Source organism: Panicum virgatum, chromosome 9N (genome assembly GCF_016808335.1).
Source record: "Panicum virgatum strain AP13 chromosome 9N, P.virgatum_v5, whole genome shotgun sequence".
Lineage (NCBI taxonomy): Eukaryota > Viridiplantae > Streptophyta > Magnoliopsida > Poales > Poaceae > Panicum > Panicum virgatum.
Window position 1 is genome coordinate 72,006,623 of NC_053153.1, and position 18,887 is coordinate 72,025,509.

General features: G+C 47.2%; 2 protein-coding genes across 5 annotated transcripts; both read right to left on the minus strand.

Annotated features, from left to right (window-relative positions):
- Positions 1-651: 651 nt before the first annotated feature.
- On the minus strand, positions 652-4,820 carry LOC120690532 (small GTPase LIP1-like). The gene is made up of 8 exons (XM_039973216.1): positions 4,339-4,820; positions 2,835-2,926; positions 2,518-2,656; positions 1,835-2,139; positions 1,684-1,737; positions 1,475-1,602; positions 1,256-1,296; positions 652-1,089 (listed from the first exon to the last, which is right to left on the minus strand). Exons 1-8 carry the CDS (start codon positions 4,442-4,444, stop codon positions 938-940), a joined length of 1,017 nt encoding a protein of 338 aa, XP_039829150.1. The 5' UTR covers positions 4,445-4,820; the 3' UTR covers positions 652-937.
- A 214-nt stretch (positions 4,821-5,034) lies between these two features.
- Positions 5,035-18,823, minus strand: LOC120690531 (cell cycle checkpoint protein RAD17-like). Of its 4 annotated transcripts, XM_039973214.1 has the most exons (13): positions 18,315-18,823; positions 17,833-17,893; positions 16,824-16,906; positions 16,499-16,546; positions 15,640-15,735; positions 15,074-15,173; positions 9,541-9,851; positions 9,077-9,446; positions 7,637-7,762; positions 6,291-6,350; positions 6,161-6,203; positions 6,018-6,078; positions 5,035-5,681 (listed from the first exon to the last, which is right to left on the minus strand). In XM_039973214.1, the coding sequence occupies exons 1-13, from the start codon at positions 18,537-18,539 to the stop codon at positions 5,457-5,459; spliced, it is 1,809 nt and encodes a 602-aa protein (XP_039829148.1). In that variant the 5' UTR covers positions 18,540-18,823; the 3' UTR covers positions 5,035-5,456. The 4 variants fall into 4 exon arrangements, with proteins under 4 accessions (XP_039829148.1, XP_039829146.1, XP_039829149.1 ...); XM_039973212.1 differs by having other exon boundaries at positions 6,161-6,350; positions 18,315-18,821; XM_039973215.1 differs by having other exon boundaries at positions 6,161-6,350; positions 16,824-16,910; positions 18,315-18,818.
- Between the last annotated feature and the right edge of the window lie 64 nt (positions 18,824-18,887).

Genomic DNA, 18,887 nt, shown 5'->3' on the forward strand with positions numbered 1-18,887 from the left:
CTTATCATGTTAAAACTGAAATGTTTAAGCTCGCCTACAACTGCGTACGGGAAAATGGAATATGCCCGCGGCGTGAACGCGTTCGACCGGTTGCCCCTCCGGCCTCCGCGCGCGAACCAAAAGGAGTGTCCACGGGCTGGGTCACGGTCGTCGTGTCGAGTTCGTTCTGGGCGGCGGCGCGACCGCGGCCGGCGCACGCCGAACACCATCTCCGGGTCAGCTCGCGCGCCCCGTCTACACGGCGGCGACCGTCGACGTCCCCCTCCGACACGAGACGGATGGTGCGGCCACTGCGATCGACGGATAGATGGGCTGAGCACGCGAACGTCTTGAGTTGCTGCGTGCCCCGTCGCGCGGTGTCGACGCCGTCCGCCGCGGTCGCGCCGGTAGCTGGCGTCGGCTTAGCTGTTGAAGACAAACGCGCGTGCGATATGATATCGATGCCTGCACAGTCCGGTCCAACTTCCAACTTGCGTGACGGGGTCGCCACCGGCCAGAATGGTGTGCGAGGTCCATCTATCCGTCATGGTCCCACAACTCAGAAGGGCTTCGCACCGGTTCAGGCTCTCAGCTTAGCCTGGATGTGAATTTGCTTCTTCATATAATTCAACTAGTTAAGCTCCGACGGTAAGGACAGATCAAGTCACCACCGAAAAAAGAAAGAATTCTTCTATTGCTTTTAGAATATATATTGGCATCATTATGCATTGCATTTCTTCTAAGTGAATACAGATGGGAGGGTGGGAAAGAAAAGGAAAAGGAGAGAAGGAATCACCTAGTGATCAGATAATGACAGGACAATTAATCCAAAACAAGAGCTCGCCTTGGCAGCATTCAAATGCTGCAAGCAAAGGCACTAGGCAGCTCAAGATGCCGGTAGGAACTCAATTCCCAGGCACCATATGCTTCCCACATTTTGCGGGTATGGTGGCATATATCATACATTCATATCTTCTCGGCTTGTTCTACCGCTGCTCCCGTCCGGAAGCGACGAGGAGGAGAACCGGTGATACCTGTAGTTATCCAAGGACAACACAGGCTGCTGCGGATTCAGAGTTGGTGGCGGTGCGAGGTTCCTCTGAGCTGGAAGTAGGGGTGGTAAAGGGCCCAACATTTTGAACTAGAAAATTTAAGGATCGGATCCTAAAAGGGCCGGGCTCTAAACATATGTATTTTTGAACTAAAAATTTTAAGGGCTTTATTGGGCTGTGAAGAGGCCATTAGGGCCATGGCCCATTACCACCCCTAGCTGGAAGTGGGACTACTCCATTGTACAAAAAGCCCTCACCACTAAGGCTGCAAAAATAAATAAAGAGAACTATAGATAAGTACACGACCTCTGCATTTTTGCTATCTACACCAGAATTGTGCCCCAGCCAAATGAATTAATAAGCATTCCCATTTCTTCATCATTTTATTTGGTTCGTTTGAGTTTTCCTTTTTAGGGTGTCTCTTTCATGTTAGGCACGCTCACCTTTTCCTTTGGAAGCTATCCGTGCCATCTCCAAGAGTCTCTACAGGAAGGATGGTATCTTCTCTTGGAGTAAGAGACCAGGGACTTGGGGCAGGAGGCTCATTTGAAAAGTATCTTCTCCTGATCAACTGAAAGATGTGGTTTAACAGCATTAAACGTGAAATTCATGGAGCGGAGAAAATAAATCAATGAAACTCGTCTGTACAAACCATGCGGAAAAACTTGATCAGTGCTTCTTTGTCATATCTTGCTTGCTTGGCAGCCTGGAATCAATAAATATATAGTACTGCATCACGTTCGATAAGCATAAACAGAGTGCAAGTAAAAGTCAGATGGGAGTAGGACAATAAGAGATCTAACCGACAGGAGGCCAGAGTTCCCAGGAAAGCTCTCTGTGAGTGGGAGTTCTTCACTACACCGAAGAAGGCCCTGCTTCTCAGCCCAGTGGCGAGCAAGATCAACAAGATTCCCGCTGCTTGCTCTTGTACCATCTCTTGGCACAAGATCCACTTTATTAGCGATTACCAGATAAGGCACTGGAAGTCCTCCAGGTCCACCAGATCCGAGTGGAGCTAAGAAGGTGCCCGTTTCAGCAACTTCAACAGCCCATTTACTCAAGTTTGACTTGGACTTCCTCTGAGAAAGGTCATAAACAAATATGACCCCTGATGGACAAAGTCAGAAATAGTGAGTTCAAATGCTTACAGTATTGATAGATAAGAAGCACAAAACTAAAGAGGGCAGAGGTTTCTCTAAATTAGAGGCTCTGGTAGCTAGCAGATTGAAGTCGGAAGAAATTTAGAGCCAAATTATAAATAAACCAGAGCCCTGACAGAAAAGTATAGAAATACAGAGGGTGCCGATCAAGAACTGTTACGAGTAGACTATGCAGAGAAGAGCTACTGAGTTTTTAGATTCAAACGTCAATTGAAAGTATCAAATGCTCACGTAGGAAAAGACTGCCAAAATCAAGCTGTGATGCTTACAAAGATACAGGGCATAGACAGTAATATGTTGCTAATAAGAAGAGACATGGCATGTACCGTTGATTTGTGTATAGAAAATTGACCGACATGCTTTGTATCGTTCGTGTCCTGAGACATCCCAAAGCTCAACAAAGAAATTCCTTTCAGCATCACTGACATTACTGGATGAACCACCTGTACTACCATAAGTAATATGCTGAAATGACAAAGAGTACAAAATCTAAGTTAGGCATAAATTGCAAAACATACAAGTTTTTTCTCGAACATGTAGGCGAGCTGCACATCATTGTATTAATAGGTAGAAAAAAAGTTCGGATACACGCAGGAACATGCAGGAAACCTACAAGTGAGGAAAGAACAGAAAATGTACTTACTTTAATGCCCACTGTGCATCCTACTTTTTGTGCTGGCAGAGCAACACCAGAACCTTTTAAAATGAGATGAACCAGTGAAGATTTCCCAACACCTGAGAATAGAGAAAAGTTGAGGACAAAGCGTACAACTGAAGCACTATAGCCAGCAGTGTAAAATTCAGAAACATGCAATTGTATTGTAGAGGTTCAGTTGCCAATTCTTCGGCGCAAAATATCACCTCCATACAGAAATAGCATACATGCCCGATTGAAAAGTCACAAAATTGCCAATGAAGCTCTCAAGTTTGAACTGGAGCCAGGCCATGTGCCCGTATCATTATCAATATCTGCTGTAGTAATTGTAGTGTTGTTTTCATAGAATTGAATGGTTTTTTCATTCACTCGGGTTTTATTAGAAACCTCTTTTTTCTTTTCTTGCCTACTGATTCATGTACTTGTTAGGTCCAGAATTCGATCCTAGCACACTTACCAAGTCAGGCTACTACCAGTCTACCACTTAACTGGTTCTTATTTGGTATTTCTTCTTAAAAATGAAATATGTGCACTGAATATTCTCCAAACAAAAGAAATTTAACAAAGCTCAGTTTGATCTATGCTATTTCAAACCTTTTAGCTCGTAATATGATGGAAAGCAGGATAAGGAACTCAATCTTAAGAGATATTACAGTTATTTAAAAAGGTGCTAGATGAATAAGAAATTAAAGAAGATGGTGTTGCAGGTACTCTTACAGATCTTCTGAAGGATCAAGTTTCCAGGCTAAAGACAAACTAGCTCCAAGATGGATTCAATCTCAGAATACATGCAACAGACCAACAGTGCACCACTGATAAAAGTGTGGGCCTGATGCCCTGATGAATAATTAAATCACCGAACACCAAAACTGGAACATTGGCTGTTGGCACTTGAGATACTGCTTTCAAGTATGATGAATTCAGTGACTATATGATGACGGTTCCCATTCCACAGTTCAGAAAATCCGAGTCTCCACAAGGCAAACAAATGTGTCGGCCTTAGTATGGTTTTGATTCTACTGATCCCATGCTCCTCTACTGATACTACTGCACCTATATATGTCGTCCAATTCTCTACGTCAAAGAAGCCCAAAGGTTTACACCTTCAAGCAGAGCTACACCATCCTGAAATATTTTCAATATAGGTTTAGGAATATGACGTTCTGTTTTTTTAAGAATTCCAGGTATCACCCGTCAGATTGCATTGCATCAAGGACCACCAGGTTCGAACTTCGAACATATTACATCGCCGAGCTAACAGCAGGCCGTCACAGTTTTGAGTTCAGACTACCAGGATCACTGATTCAAAAAGCTTCAGGCTCTGTTTAATTCTGAATTTTATGAACAAGTCATTTCATATCGTACTCTAACAAGACCACAAAATGGACAATGCAGAATCGGTCAAATCAGTGCCCTACTCGTGTTCCCAGATTCTCCTAATTACGCCAAGTATCAGGTTCTAGCCTTCCATGACAAGTTGCAAAAGGCACACCTGAATCACCGACGATGAGGACGCGCACTTGGCCGAAGGGCCCCACGCCGCTCTGATCCCGGCCGCTGCCGCTGCTGCTCCGGCTGCCGCTATCCTTCCAAAACATCGCCGCCGCCGCCGCCCGCGGCACGAACCCCACGGCACCGACGAAACGCCCCGATGTTTAGTGTTCGGGTTGGGATCGCCGGATCGGCCTCGACGAGACCCGCCCGCACCGAGCGCAATTCGACGCGCCGGCCCGGAGGAGGCGGGATTCCGGGAAGCAAAGGGATCAGGGGACGGCTCTCTCAGGCGAGGGTCCGAGCACCGACAGCGGAGGCCGTGAATGGCCGTGACCGGGTGGCCAAAGAAGACATGAATCTCCACTGTTTTCCTTTCGGTTTAAGCCTTCAAGGTGATTACACTCTACGAGTACGATTGACTGGCAATAAAATATGTGGAGTGCACTTAGATCGTGGGCACGTGATGCCCAAACTTAGTCAACTCAGATTTTGTGCTCGTCGGATCGCTCGACGATTTTTTTTCCGACAAAAAGAGAAAGATTTGGCTCGATTTGTTGCCTTGCGGCCAAACGCGCAGCGCGGTTAGGTTCAACAGCACAATCCCGTGCGTGCGGCAGAACATGGAAGCACGATCGTTTTTGCACGATGGAATATACAAAAGGTGAAAAAGAAGAAACACATTTGCCAGACTATATGATGTGGAAGAGACCCGCTCAGATGATTTACATGTTAGATCACAAATGATTCTGTAGGGTCAGTCATCATGGTACATATGAACATGATAAATCAGCTCGCCAAAATGAACGAATTGACACCTGCCTAACATTTGGTGAGAACGATCCTACTGCATTGCCTGCTCCAGCCTTCAGCAGCCGCATCAGTGATCAATCAAAATAAAAAAGGAGCTTGCTCGATTGAACATGCTGCTTCAGGATGTGGTCACTGAAAAATCGGGTGCTGCCTTTTTCGACCTCAGATTTGGTATGCAAAAAATGGCAGGCCTCCAAAACTGAACTCAATGGAATCTTTAAATACAAAATATGTTATGCAGCAGCATCCATCAACGATGTGTTGGCGTCTCACAGGATAATGCAGTAAGGATGCATGATCTAACTTTTAGCATTCTTCTATCACGTCATCTTCTTCATCGTGACTTCCATCAGCATCGAGTTTATCGACCAAGAGCGAGTTACCTATGCCATGAGGCAATAAGCTGCTTCTAGAGCCATCGTTGCGAGGGCCAACCCATCTCTCCGATGGTCTGAATTCTGTGACTATGTCAGAGAAGTTGCAGGAACCACAGGAACTTGAACAATCAAATCTTTCCTTTAAAATCTGGTCCTGCATTTTCCCCAATACAAATTGAAAAATACAGATTGTCATGTACCAGCTGTTTAGTAAGGATAATGAATATAATCACAATTCGATCTAAAGAAAACTATTAAGAACGTCCATTGACAGAGTTTAGCATTGTACTAGAATAAACTGTTGAAACATGCACATTTGAATGCTACCGTGAAGAATGTATGAACAAATTGACTTCAGAAGACAAGTTCTAAGAACCATGAAAAGGTATGTGTATGGTATAAGAAATTGGTTGAGAATAAGCATACTAATTTTCCATACATCATTTTGGTAATTGCATAAAACATTGTAGGGTTTAGTTATTGAATTTACCTTATTAGATCGAAATGACTGCTCAGCTTGCCAAAGCTTCGGGCTCCGGATAGTATGCCACCTGCTTATGGCAAATCATAGTGAAACAAATAAACACGAACACCTACCTCTATCAGATAAAATTATGTTGACAGTTAAAATACCTTGAGGGGGCCACATGAGCATTTCCAAAAAGAACCCCTCGTGCTGCAACAGATGCAGCAATGAGTTGTGCCATATTTTCTGAGTTGTATGATGTGAATGGACTACCAGTAAGAAGACAGTCTGCCTCACCCAAATATGATAACACAACCCATGCATCATCGACAGCTTCATCATCAATGAAATCAAGAACTGCAAAACATCAGATATCAACTATTAGTTCATCTATTTAAATAATGAGTGAACAATCAGTTATTGAGTACACATTTCCCTTGAGGGAGCAGTGGCTTCAAAAAGCATACTTCTGAGTTCAAATACAGCAAATCAAATGAACATTTTTTAAAAAGAACAGCAATAATAAGGAATTTAAAGCAATAACAGAATTATGAATGAGCTACCTATTTGGCCACAAGAGATGCTTAGCATCACATATTACTGCAAATTGAATCAGCCCAGTTGCTACTTCTGCTAAGTAAAAGCACATTAAAAGAAAAGAGGCCTTAACAAAATTCAAGGTGAACACACATACTTTTTTGCAGTATATAATTCATAAGCCTGCTAGCCTGTGAATCCGTGCACAGTTATTTTCTATACAATTAAAAGATCCTCTGTCCTCTCAACTACCCACCTAGTTTGATTATGCACATTAGTTAATCCTAAAAGACTAGAGGAAGACCCAAGACATCAAGGTAGCAAAAGCCACAAAACTGAGACTTTAGTTGGGTTAAGCCCCCTGGATAAGCTGGCTGCGAACAGTAGCAAGCTAGCACCGGTAGTAGCATCCTAGTGTCGGCAATAGCAGTGTGTGAATAATTCCAAGGCCACCAGTCAGAGGTTAATTTGCTGTAGAAATCCTAATGGAATACATAAATACATTTATACTTTGTTAGTTTAGTAGTTTGTTAGTTGGTCCAACTCATTTGCCCATCAGAACAAAATGCTAACAGAAGTTATACAAGGTGAAAAACTGATAAATTATCACATAAAAAAAAGGGATACAAAACAGCACATATATCATAATCAGGACACAGAGCCTGAATAGTGTGAAAGGATCCATTTGGTTAATTCACTCGATCATGACAACACTGAACCCAGATCATGACAACTACCACTACTACATTGACAAGAATATTATTATTTTATACTGACTAAATGGCTAATGGAATAACAATCAAATGTGATACTGTGATCATGATGCATTCAATATGCAAAAAATAATATAATGTTTGATTACACCAGTAATTTTAAAATGCTCCACTGACTGCAAGAATAATTTTGGAAGCTCAAGAATTAGTGTTTCACAAATGAACATAGGATCAACTGACAGCACCGGCAAACTTGAGAAAAATATAAACAATGCTGTTCCCAATATACGTTCATTAATATGCTTGAGAGAACTGTATAGTATATAAAACATGGGAGGCAAACACAGGTCAAGTATATGTTGTTCTCTACTCGTATGATCGATAGTTACTTACCATTTTCATGTAGGAAATCTGCAACTGTCCGTACTTTTCCATGTGCTTGTGAAAGAATCTTTTCAGGAACATCCATTTTGAGTGAATTTCTTCTTAGTTTTTCTTGAAGAGGGAACGGATCCAGGTCTAGGAATGAAACATCATAAATTTCAGAGAAAACAAAAGTAAATGTTGAAGAAATCCTCTTATGGATTTTCTGAAACAGTAAGTCCAAATATAAGCCACAACACATAATTGTAGTGTTATCTAATCATAGGGCACTAAATTGAAAAATATGAAAGTCAAGAGCATGGATATCTGATCAGTATTAGACAATGATCGGAGCAAATTAATTTAGTAATTTAATAAAGAAACACTAATCTCGACCTTGTAAAGTGCAAAAGTACACTGGAATTTAAAAAAGTAAATTGTTGGATGACTGAGTGTTTGTTATCATAGTCAAACAAACCCCATGTAAATCCTTTTTTGCATCTAAAGAACCCAATGTAAATCCTAAACAGGGGCAGAAGTGCACAAGGCAACATCTGGTTCACAGGGATTATTTCTCCCTAGTCTTGTTGAAATCGAATTATTTCTCATGAAATTCCTGCATTCTAACTTTCTAAGCCATATTTTCAAATCGTCTAGTCGGACCTAGTCGCCATGGGACCGATCAGACGACTAGTCGCGATTAGTCGTCGATCAGGCCGATTAGTCGAGCCTAGTCGGTCCTAGTCGTCTGCCTAGTCGTCCTATGTGTCCCAGGACCGATATGATATATGTACTGCATATTACTTAATAAAAAGAAAGCATGAAGGCAACAATGATGGTCGATTTTTCACTTACTTGTGAGAGATGATTTGTGAACTGTCCAGAACTCTGTCTCAGCCTCTATATACCAAAAACCTAATGGGCACCTTGCCAACCGTCACCGGCCCAGGCCCACAACTCAAATAGCCCACAAAACAATCTCAAGTCCGATTGTTTTCCAACCTGATCGGCGCGACTAATCGCGACTAGTCGAACGACTAGAAAACTAGTCGCCCAAACCTACTCGGTGTCCCTTATCGAGGTCACCGGACCGATAATCGCGACTAATCGCGACTAATCGCGATTAGTCGGACGACTAGATAACATGGTTTCTAAGTATATTTTAAAATTAGATCCAGCAAACTGAAAAGGATGATCAGCTATTGTCTAATAATCAATTAATAATGAACAAAAATTAAAGAAACAGTGACCACAAATGCACAGACAGTTCAAGTTGAACTAAATACAGCAGGTCAAAAAAAAGGTGCCAGGATATACTCACACGCAACATACCCTCAGAATTACAAATTTGAATGGAAGAGTGTACATAGCATTATCACAACATGAAGACACAAAATATTTGCTTGCAAAATTAAAAACATTTGGAGGTGAATAGTTGATAGGATGAGATAATTCTTAGTTCTTACATACCGATATTAACTTCACAATTAGTTTCCCTCTTATTGTGCAAAAATTTCCCCAAGGCATGAAATAGTGTAAGAGTCTCATCTCTTCCACATGGAGAGGGTAGTGCACTGCTAAGGCAATAGCTCTCCTGCCGTGGAACCAGAGAATCACGCCTCTTTGAACCAGCACGAGTAGCACTTGTTGCCAGTGCAGAACTATGCCTTCTTGGATAAAGACAATAATATTGAAGAGACATTATTGCATGTCTGATGTCACCTCCACTGGATATTGCTATTTGATGCAGTAGTTCTTCAGGTGCATCATATCTTTCTTCTTTGCATATTCGAGTAAGAACTTTCTTGATAGAATTTGTGGTTACCGGATTGAAAGCAATCTGCAAGAAATCGGTGGTGCCCTATTAGAAACAAGCGGTAAAAAAAAGTATGTAACCATCATCATAAAATCTGTCAACATTTGGTCCTTTTTACCTTATGAGCGCCAGAACCATGAAGTAAGGACTCAAGGTCCTCAGAGTTCCACATCGCAGTATCATTACTCTCACTTTTGTGATAGTGAGTAAGTGAAATGACAGTTGGTACTTGGGTACTTTGAATCAAACCAGTTAAGCATTTTCCCAGTCTTGCAAAAGCAGCAGTTCCACTTGTTACAGGGATGTCATCAATCAGAATAATAATGAGCTTTCTTTTGGATGTGGTGCTCGTTGGACGAAGCACAGCATATTTTCTTATCTTCTCCACAAAGTTTTCAAATTCTTCCAGCTTGGATATATAGCGTAATCCTTCAATTGAACATTGAAGAAAAATAATAAATATTTAACAGAAAAGTTCTGGCAATTGGAAGTGTGTGGATGTGGAGTTCATACATACTGTTGGTGTATATTGAGTCCATGTATAGAGGACCATGTATAGGAACAATATATCCCACCCTTCTAGGGTTTGGAGGAATAGAGAGACAATTATTCTCTCCATCATGGTATCATTAGCCTAGGGTTAGGTTTCCTCTCTCCTCCCTCCTACCCCAGCCGCCGCCGCCGCCGGCAGCCATGGCCGGCCGTCGGCACCCCCTCCTCTCTCCTCCTTCCCTCCCCTCCCCTCCCCTCCCCTCCTCCTCTGCTGCCGCCGCCGGGCCGGCCGCCAGATCCACTGCCGCCGCCGCCTGGTCCTCCTCTGCAGCCGCCGCCGGGCCGGCCGCCAGATCCCCTGCCGCCGCCTGGTCTTCCTCTGCTGCTGCCACCGGGCCGACTGCCGGCACCCCTGATGCCGCCGCCGCCTGGTCCTTGGTCGTGCAGAGGCCATCGGCTCCTGCCGCCGCGGATCTCGCCCTGCACGTGCCGCCGCCGGCTCCCGCCCCGCCCCTGCAGGATCCCGCCGCGGGCGCGGGAGGGGCCGCGGTTTCTCCTCCCCTGGCGCAGCTCCCTGCCCCGGCCACGGGCGCCTGGCCGCCTCCCCCTGCGCCGACCCTTGGCGCGACTGGAGCAGGGGACGCGCCGGCCCCGGCGGCGATTGCAGCAGGGGGCGCGCGTGCGGGCTCGGCCCCCGCCCCTGCCCCTGCGGCCGCTGCAGCCGCTGCAGCTGCAGGGATCCCCACAGCGGGCGCCGCCTCTGCTGCCGTCGGCGCCAGGGCCCTTACCGTGGGCGCGTGGGCCCCCGGCGCGGGCGCTCCTCCCCCTTCTCCCTACCGCGGGCTGGGCATGCCCCCCGCGGACGTTCCAGGTGCCGCCGCGGCCCTCGCCGCGGGCTCGCGGCCCCTCGTCGCCGGAGCCCCTACGGCCAAAGCCGCCCTCGCGCCTCTTGCGGCCCCCGGCGCCGCCCCTGCTACCGCGCATGAGCGCGCGCAGGAGGTGTTGCGGGACCTTGAGGCCAAACTCGACGCGGCCAAGCTCGTCCAGGCCGTCGCGCCCGCCGCGCAGGCCACCGTCGCACCCGCCGCGCACGTCGCGCGGGCCGCCGCGCAGGCCGTCGTCGCGCCCGCCGCGGCCGCCACCTCCCTCGCCGCCGCGCACGCCGTCGCGCCCGCCGAGCAGGTCGTCGCGCCCAGGGGCCCCGCGCGGGTCGCTGCCTCCCTCGCCGTCGCGCGCGCCGCGCAGGCTGCCGCCCCGGCACGTGGTTGCCCCAGGGCGCCGCTGCCGCCCCGGCCGCCGGATCTGAATTCCCCGGGGCCCCTACTGCCCGACTTCCCGTGCACGCGCCCGAGCTCGCGACGGCCGCGTTGGCCATGGCCCGCGTGCCTGCGCCTGCGTTCGGTATGCCGCCCGCGGTTTCGCCGTTCTGGACCCCGCCCGCTCAGCCCAGCCAGCAGCCGACCTGGCCTGGAGGGTGGGACCAGGCCGCACTGGCGCAGTCCTTCAGCGCCATGGGGCGGACGCCGCCGGCCAGCACCGAGTGGATCGCCGACTCAGGTGCCTCTTTCCACACCACCCCTGATGCCGGTATCCTCTCTTCTGTCCGACCCCCACACCCCTCTTGTCCTTATTCCATCATGGTTGGTGACGGGTCTTGCCATCCTGACACCACCGTCGGTTCTACTCCTGGTTTTTTTTGTCTTTCCAATGTCCTTGTTTCTCCTCAGATGGTTCGTAACCTTCTTTTCATTCGTCAGTTTACCTCTGACAACTCTTGTTCCATCGAGTTTGACTCTACGGTGTGACAGCACGGGGCCCCTTTACACCCTTCGCCTTCTGTCTTCCGCTGCACCACTCTCGCCTTCTTCGTCTACCGTTTTTGCCGCGACGCCGTCTTCCACCACCTGGCACCGCCGTCTTGGTCACCCTGGCCGCGACGTTCTAGCTCAGCTCAGTCGTAGTACCAATGTTTTTAGTACTAGGGCTCCTGCTGATCACCTCTGCCATATGTGCCAGCTTGATCGTCATGTTCGGCTTCCTTTTTCCTCTTATTCTTCGCATGTGACGCATGCCTTCGATCTTGTTCACTGTGACCTGTGGACCTCTCCTGTTCTCAGCCTCTCTGGATACAAATACTATCTGGTAGTGGTCGATGATTTCTCACACTACTCTTAGACTTTCCCTTTGCGCACCAAGTCTGAGACCTTCCCCACCCTCCTCCACTTCTTTGCCTGGGTGTCCACTCAGTTCGGCCTCACCATTAAGGCCGTCCAGTGTGACAACGGGCGTGAGTTCGACAACTCCACCTCCCGTTCTTTCTTTCTCTCTCGAGCGTATGTCCTGTCCGTATACCTCTCCCCAGAACAGCAAGGCTGAGCGGATGATTCGCACGACAAACGACGTCGTGCGCACCCTTCTGATCCAGGCCTCTCTACCCCCGCGCTTCTGGGCCGAGGGTCTCCACACCGCCACCTACTTGATTAACCGTCTTCCGTCAACTGCTTCCCCTGCTCCCACTCCACACCACATTCTCTTCGGTACCCCTCCTCGCTACGACCACCTTCGGGTCTTCGGATGTGCATATTACCCTAACACCTCCGCCACTGCTTCTCACAAGCTAGCGTCCCACTCGACTCGTCTGTTTCTTGGGTACTCCCCTGACCACAAGGGGTACCGATGCCTTGACCTCACCTCTCGCCGCGTCCTGATCTCCCGACACGTCGTGTTTGACGAGTCGGACTTCCCCTACTCCACCTCCTCCACACCTTCTCCTGACCCCGAGTTGGAGTTGTTGTTTCCGACTGACCCGGTGGTTCAGCCACCTTTACCTGTCTGTCCTTTCCCTACATGTTTTCCCGGTGCACCGGCACCGCTTCCGGTGACCCCTGTTGCGCCCAGCGCGGCCCCGGCGCCTCCTCCTGCACCTGCGGGCAGGGTTATTAAAACGATAAAATGACGAAACGAATAGAGGGTAGATTTTAACGAAACGAATGGTCGTCGTTTTAATAACCAGGCCTGCGCGGTACGCTCAGCCGGTGCAGGTGTACCGGCGCCGCCTCTAGCTCCGGAGGCTCCTGCGACGCCTACACCGGAGCCGTCGTCGCCACCGCCGCTGCCGCCTCCACCGACTCGCTCTCGAGTCAAGCCGGAGGTGTACCACCCGCCAGTCGTCCATCGGGATCCTCGGCACATCCATCCCATGGTGACTCGGCGGATGGCGTCTCAGGCCGCGACTCTCTCCGCCACCGAGGGGGAGCCGCGGGTCTCTCCGGTACCCTCCTCTGTCCGCAACGCCCTGGTAGACCCTCACTGGCGTCGCGCGATGGAAGAGGAGTACTCGGCTCTTCTCGCCAACCAGACGTGGGACCTCGTGCCGCATCCGTCTGGTGGCAATGTGGTCGCAGGCAAGTGGATCTGGACGCATAAGCGTCGGGCTGACGGCACACTGGAGCGCTACAAGGCTCGCTGGGTTCTCCGGGGTTTCCCCCAGCGGCCTGGTGTGGACTACGATGAGACCTTCAGTCCAGTGGTGAAGCCCGCTACGGTGCGCACGGTCCTCTCGCTCGCACTCTCTCGCTCTTGGCCTGTGCACCAGTTGGATGTGAAGAATGCGTTTCTTCACGGCACTCTGTCAGAGACTGTCTACTGCTCACAGTCAGCGGGATTTGTGGACTCGAGTCGTCAGGATATGGTCTGCCGGCTCAACAAGTCCCTCTATGGTCTGAAGCAGGCTCCTCGGGCCTGGTACTCTCGGTTCGCCACGTTCTTGCTGACTTTGGGGTTCACCGAGGCCAAGACTGACACTTCTCTGTTCATCTATCACCGTGGGGATGAGACTGCCTACCTGCTGCTCTATGTTGATGATATTGTGCTGCTGCTCTATGTTGATGATATTGTGCTCACTGCCTCCGGTCGGCAATTGCTTGAGCGTGTCATCTCTCTGCAGCGGGAGTTTGCTATGAAGGATCTTGGTCAGCTCCACCACTTCTTGGGCGTTACTGTTGAGGCTCGCCCGTCTGGCCTGTTCCTTCACCAGCGGCAGTATGCACTCGACATTCTGGAGTGGGCTGAGATGACTGATTGCAAGCCATGCTCCACTCCTGTCGATACTCAGGCGAAGCTGTCTGCTGATCTGGGTGATCCCGTGGCTGATCCTACTGCCTACCGGAGCCTCGCCGGTGCCTTGCAGTACCTGACCTTCACCCGGCCGGATCTCACCTATGCCGTTCAGCAGGTCTGTCTTCACATGCATGATCCCCGGGAGTCTCATCTTGCTGCACTGAAGCGTCTCCTCCGCTACGTCCGTGGCACTGTTGGCTTCGACTTGGTTCTTCACCGCTCTCCCACCTCTGAGCTGGTGGTCTACACCGACGCTGACTGGGCTGGCTGCCCGGACACTCGCCGCTCCACTTCCGGCTACGCCGTCTTCCTAGGTGGCAACCTTGTCTCCTGGTCGTCCAAGCGGCAGTCGGTTGTCTCCCGCTCCAGTGCCGAGGCGGAGTACCGGGTTGTCGCTAACGGAGTGGCGGAGGCGTCCTGGCTACGACAGCTCTTGGCGGAGCTCCACAGCCCGCTCGCCAAGAGCACGCTCGTCTACTGCGACAACGTCAGCGCTGTGTATCTCTCCACCAACCCCGTTCAGCATCAGCGGACGAAGCACGTGGGGATCGACCTACACTTCGTGTGCGACAGGGTCGCCGTCAGCGATGTTCGGGTACTCCATGTCCCAACCACCTCCCAGTTTGCCGACATCTTCACCAAGGGACTACCTTCCTCGACCTTCTCGGAGTTTCGCTCCAGCCTCAACGTAGCAGGTGGCTAGTTGTGGCTGCGGGGGTATTTGCCCTTTGTACTTTCTTCTTGTCCAGTCTTGAACACCGCTGCGACGGTAGTTCAGACTGCAGAGGGGTGTTGGCTTTCTTGTTGTCCAGTCTTGAACACCGCTGCGCCGGTAGTTCAGACTGTGGGGGGGGTGTTGGTGTATATTGAGCACATGTATAGAGGCCCATCTAGAGACCCATGTATAAGAACTATATATCCCACCCTTGTAGGGTTTGGAGGAATACAAGCCATTTATTCTCTCCATCACATACTTCGATCAGTTCTTCAAAATTGCAACAAATAGGAGAGAAAGAATGTTAAGATGACGACAATGTTACCTGAATTAGCATGAAGATGTTCAGCCCACAGCGTTGGTACTGGAGTTGTCCACTCACATAAGTCCGCTCCAAGGTCAGCAGCAATTGCTTTCACAGTTGCCTGCAATAAAATTAACTAGCTAAAGACAGTTCCAGATCAACAGAACCAAGTTCACCACTAGACACTAGTATAGCATAATTAACATATAAAACCAACCCTGCCCTCAAAAGAAAGATAATAGGAGTAAACACAACTGAAGAAAGCAATTAGTCTAATTGTGAGATACTAGTAACTAGGATATTGTTAGACTTTGAGATGCGCCATTATTTTTTTAATAACAAATTACAGCCCTAAATTGATCAAATTCTTGCTATGACATGGTGAATAATTTAGAGCTGTCAACATGTTATGCCTTATGCCACGTTGTGGTTGTGGTTGATGATGCACCAAATCACATCTAACCAACTAGGGATCAAACAGGTGTAGTGAACTATTGAACTTAAGGACGATGAAACGATGAGCCCAAACTCAATTTCATCATTTGGTACGAAAATTTCAGAAAAGAAAGTCTAAGGGAAGGACATACGGATTTTCCAACACCAGTTTGCCCTGTTAGGACAAGAGTCCATCCTCCAACTGTTTGCTGCAAATTTGTCTTTGCACTATTAGTATATCTAATTCTCTGTCAAAGTTGAAATATATAAATAACAGAAGCAGATAAAAGTAGCTAAACAGAGTTGATATTTGGTATATTTTGAACTGCCTACAGCAGTAATAAAAATTGAACAATAATTTCGTGATTCAAAATTTAAATTAGTTATATCAATACATGGTTCTTATACCATGAAGGAATGCTCAAGAACTTCGCTTGATCCTAGCAATTCAAACATTTTCACATGTTAGGAAAAACGTTCCTGATTTGGAAAAGAAAAAATAGCAAAATAAAATTTATTGAACCCTGCTGATAAACATGAAATTCCAGAAATGTTTTCAGAATTTCGCCCAAGATTTTTTTTCTTAAAGTTTGACTGTCACTATTTCGCTAAAAACCATCCCTGATGCATCATAAATTGTATAAGAACAAATAATTAAGACAATATATCATAAGTATAACACATTAGATGACTCGTTACAAGATATTTTGGTACATAAATTCATCGGACCCCACCAATAAACATGAAATTTCGCTGATTTTTTTCCTGGCCTCATTACTCATGTGCTTTCATGAGATACTCTCATGACTCAACAGCAGATTGCAACATCAGTACAACCCACAATGCTGGTCAAATTGCACTGCTAGAGAAGGCATATACAATAGCATGGCTTCTCTACTCTAGCAGAGAGTTCTTCAAAGGGACCAAATCCCCATCCAATGCATTTTGAACTATCACGTACCAAAAGGAAAAAATAACAATTGAAATTGTTTCAATTCAAAGAACAATCACCTTTGGCGCCATCAGCTTTTCTTCCAACCATTTCTTTACATCTTCAACCTGTAAAAACAGATTGTGCAAAATATCACATGAAGTTCATACCTATTCATTGCTCATGCATGGTGACAAACTATGAAAAGACTGAAATAATGCATCAACAACCTGATATATTGGCATTAAAAAATTATTGATCAAGCGAGAAACATATGTAATAGGCAATATAATAGACTGAGTATACCTATACATACCCCATCAAAGGATGAGCTAATTTAAAAGATTGTAAAGGTGTATATAGCGTAACATATGTAACTTGTAAGTTCGTAACAAAAGAACTGACCTTCTTTTTATGAACAGCAAGCTCTGTTAACGAGCGGGGCGTGTACTTGTCAACCCAAAGCTCTTTTGTTTTCCGTATGGATCCTGCCTAGAAGTAGGCTAATCAGCAGAAGAAATCGAAACAGTAAAATAGTGTAACTTCACATTCACAAAGGTCTGTGAACATCAGAACATCACAGGATCAAGGAAAGAAAGATATGATCCAAGACAAAGGGGTTCCAGATAAAACACACACACACACACAAATGTTGTGAATCCAGTGAAATACTCCTATATGATGATCTGGATGTTTCATTTGCTATCAACGGCAAAAATATCTCTCTGAAATCTGCACTGCTCTTTTTCCATACAATTAATAATAGATCAATGTATAGCTTGTACATATTTATTTTCTCAATTTTCTTATTTTTCTTATATATTCAGTAAACTAGCACAGCATTCATTTCGTGTGAAGATTCTCTTGTCAAGATTAAAGCTGTGCAGTGTCATCCACATGTCCTCAAAATTTACATAGCAAATGCCATGGGTTATCGGAAAGAACTTCACAAACTAGATGGAAAATACAAAAGGAGGGGATGGGGTAAAAGGAGATGTAACTTTCTCAGGTGCTGATTCAGTATAGCATTGCTGCTGTTTATTATTCTGTATTTCTGTTTTCTGGGGCAGTTCACCTTGCTAATTTACGAGCATCTAAGGCATTAGGCATCTCTTTTCTGTTCCATATCTCACAGTCTACTTTGCTTGGTTTCTCAGCAGTAACACAGTGAATGGAGCAAAGTGAACATTATGCAATGTAGAGTTGTAGACTTCCAGACCGAACAAACAAAGAAGTAAGAACAACTAAACTCAGAACTGCAACACACATAACATTAATTGGATAGCCGCAATACACACTATTTGGAAAAAAAATTCAATAGAAACTCTATGTTCATAACTTTGTTCTGTTATATGAAATTCAAAATACACTCAAAAAATAAAATTATACAAGATCGGAGGTGAAATAAACATACCTGACATGCCCAAGTCATCAAAACATTCTGAAAAATCCTCAGATAGCATATCAAATTCAGCCTTTTCAGACAAGGTAACAAAGTATCAGGGATCAATCATCAATTACACAAAAGGATCAGCTCAAGTCAGAAAAAGACTAGATGATAGTGGTTAGTGAATAGAAAACGTATATATAAGACTAAGAAGAAGGTAATAAGGCAGGAAATAATTTAAATGAATGTTTTATCCCTGTTCGTGCAAAACTAGCCATTCACATCCAATTGTAGCTTATATCAATAGTAACACAAGAGACCACACATCCAAATTATTCTAGCGAAATGAAGCGGAGATGATCATTCCTCAATGATAGTTATTCTAGCGAAAAACAGTTGAGAAACTAATACGTTGAAATAGAACCATCGTTGCATTTGCTATTTAGATGAAAAATAAAAGGAGAAATGTGGATCGAATCCCAACCAAACTCTAGGTCGAGTTTTATCACCTTCAACGCGTCCGAAGCCGCGGGTTCCGAGCAGCGGCGGCGGCCTCTCCACGCGCTGCTCTCTCGGCGCGGCTTTTTCCTCGAGCCGCTCGCTGCCTGAGACTGCGCCCGCGCCGGCGCCGACGCAGGCGTCCTCGACCTCCGCGCCGAAGGGCCACGGCGCCCCCCGCCGTCATCTTCGCCGGAGGAAGATGAGAGCACGACGACCGGCGGCCGCTTCCCCATTGGGGGCGGCGGCGGGAGGGCGTGCCGATTACAAGGACCCTAGGGTATAGAGACTGGGAATCCGCACGGCGAGATGGTTGGGCTTTGGCCTTTGGGAGGTTCGTTTTCGAAAAATGGATTTTACTCGCTCCCCGGCCCCCGCGCGAAGTTGGGGGTTTTGGGCGGGGCGGGGTCTAGGCGGGGAAGGAAGGAAACCGGGAAACTGGAACTGCAGGGAGAGGCGGCGTCCAAAGTTCCAAGACCCGGAGGCCGGAGCGTCGGAGCGACGAGGAGGAGCGGATCCTCTACGGCCGCGGATCCAGAGTGACACTCCTTCAGTCCTACTTTTATTATCCTTGGCGTTGTTTT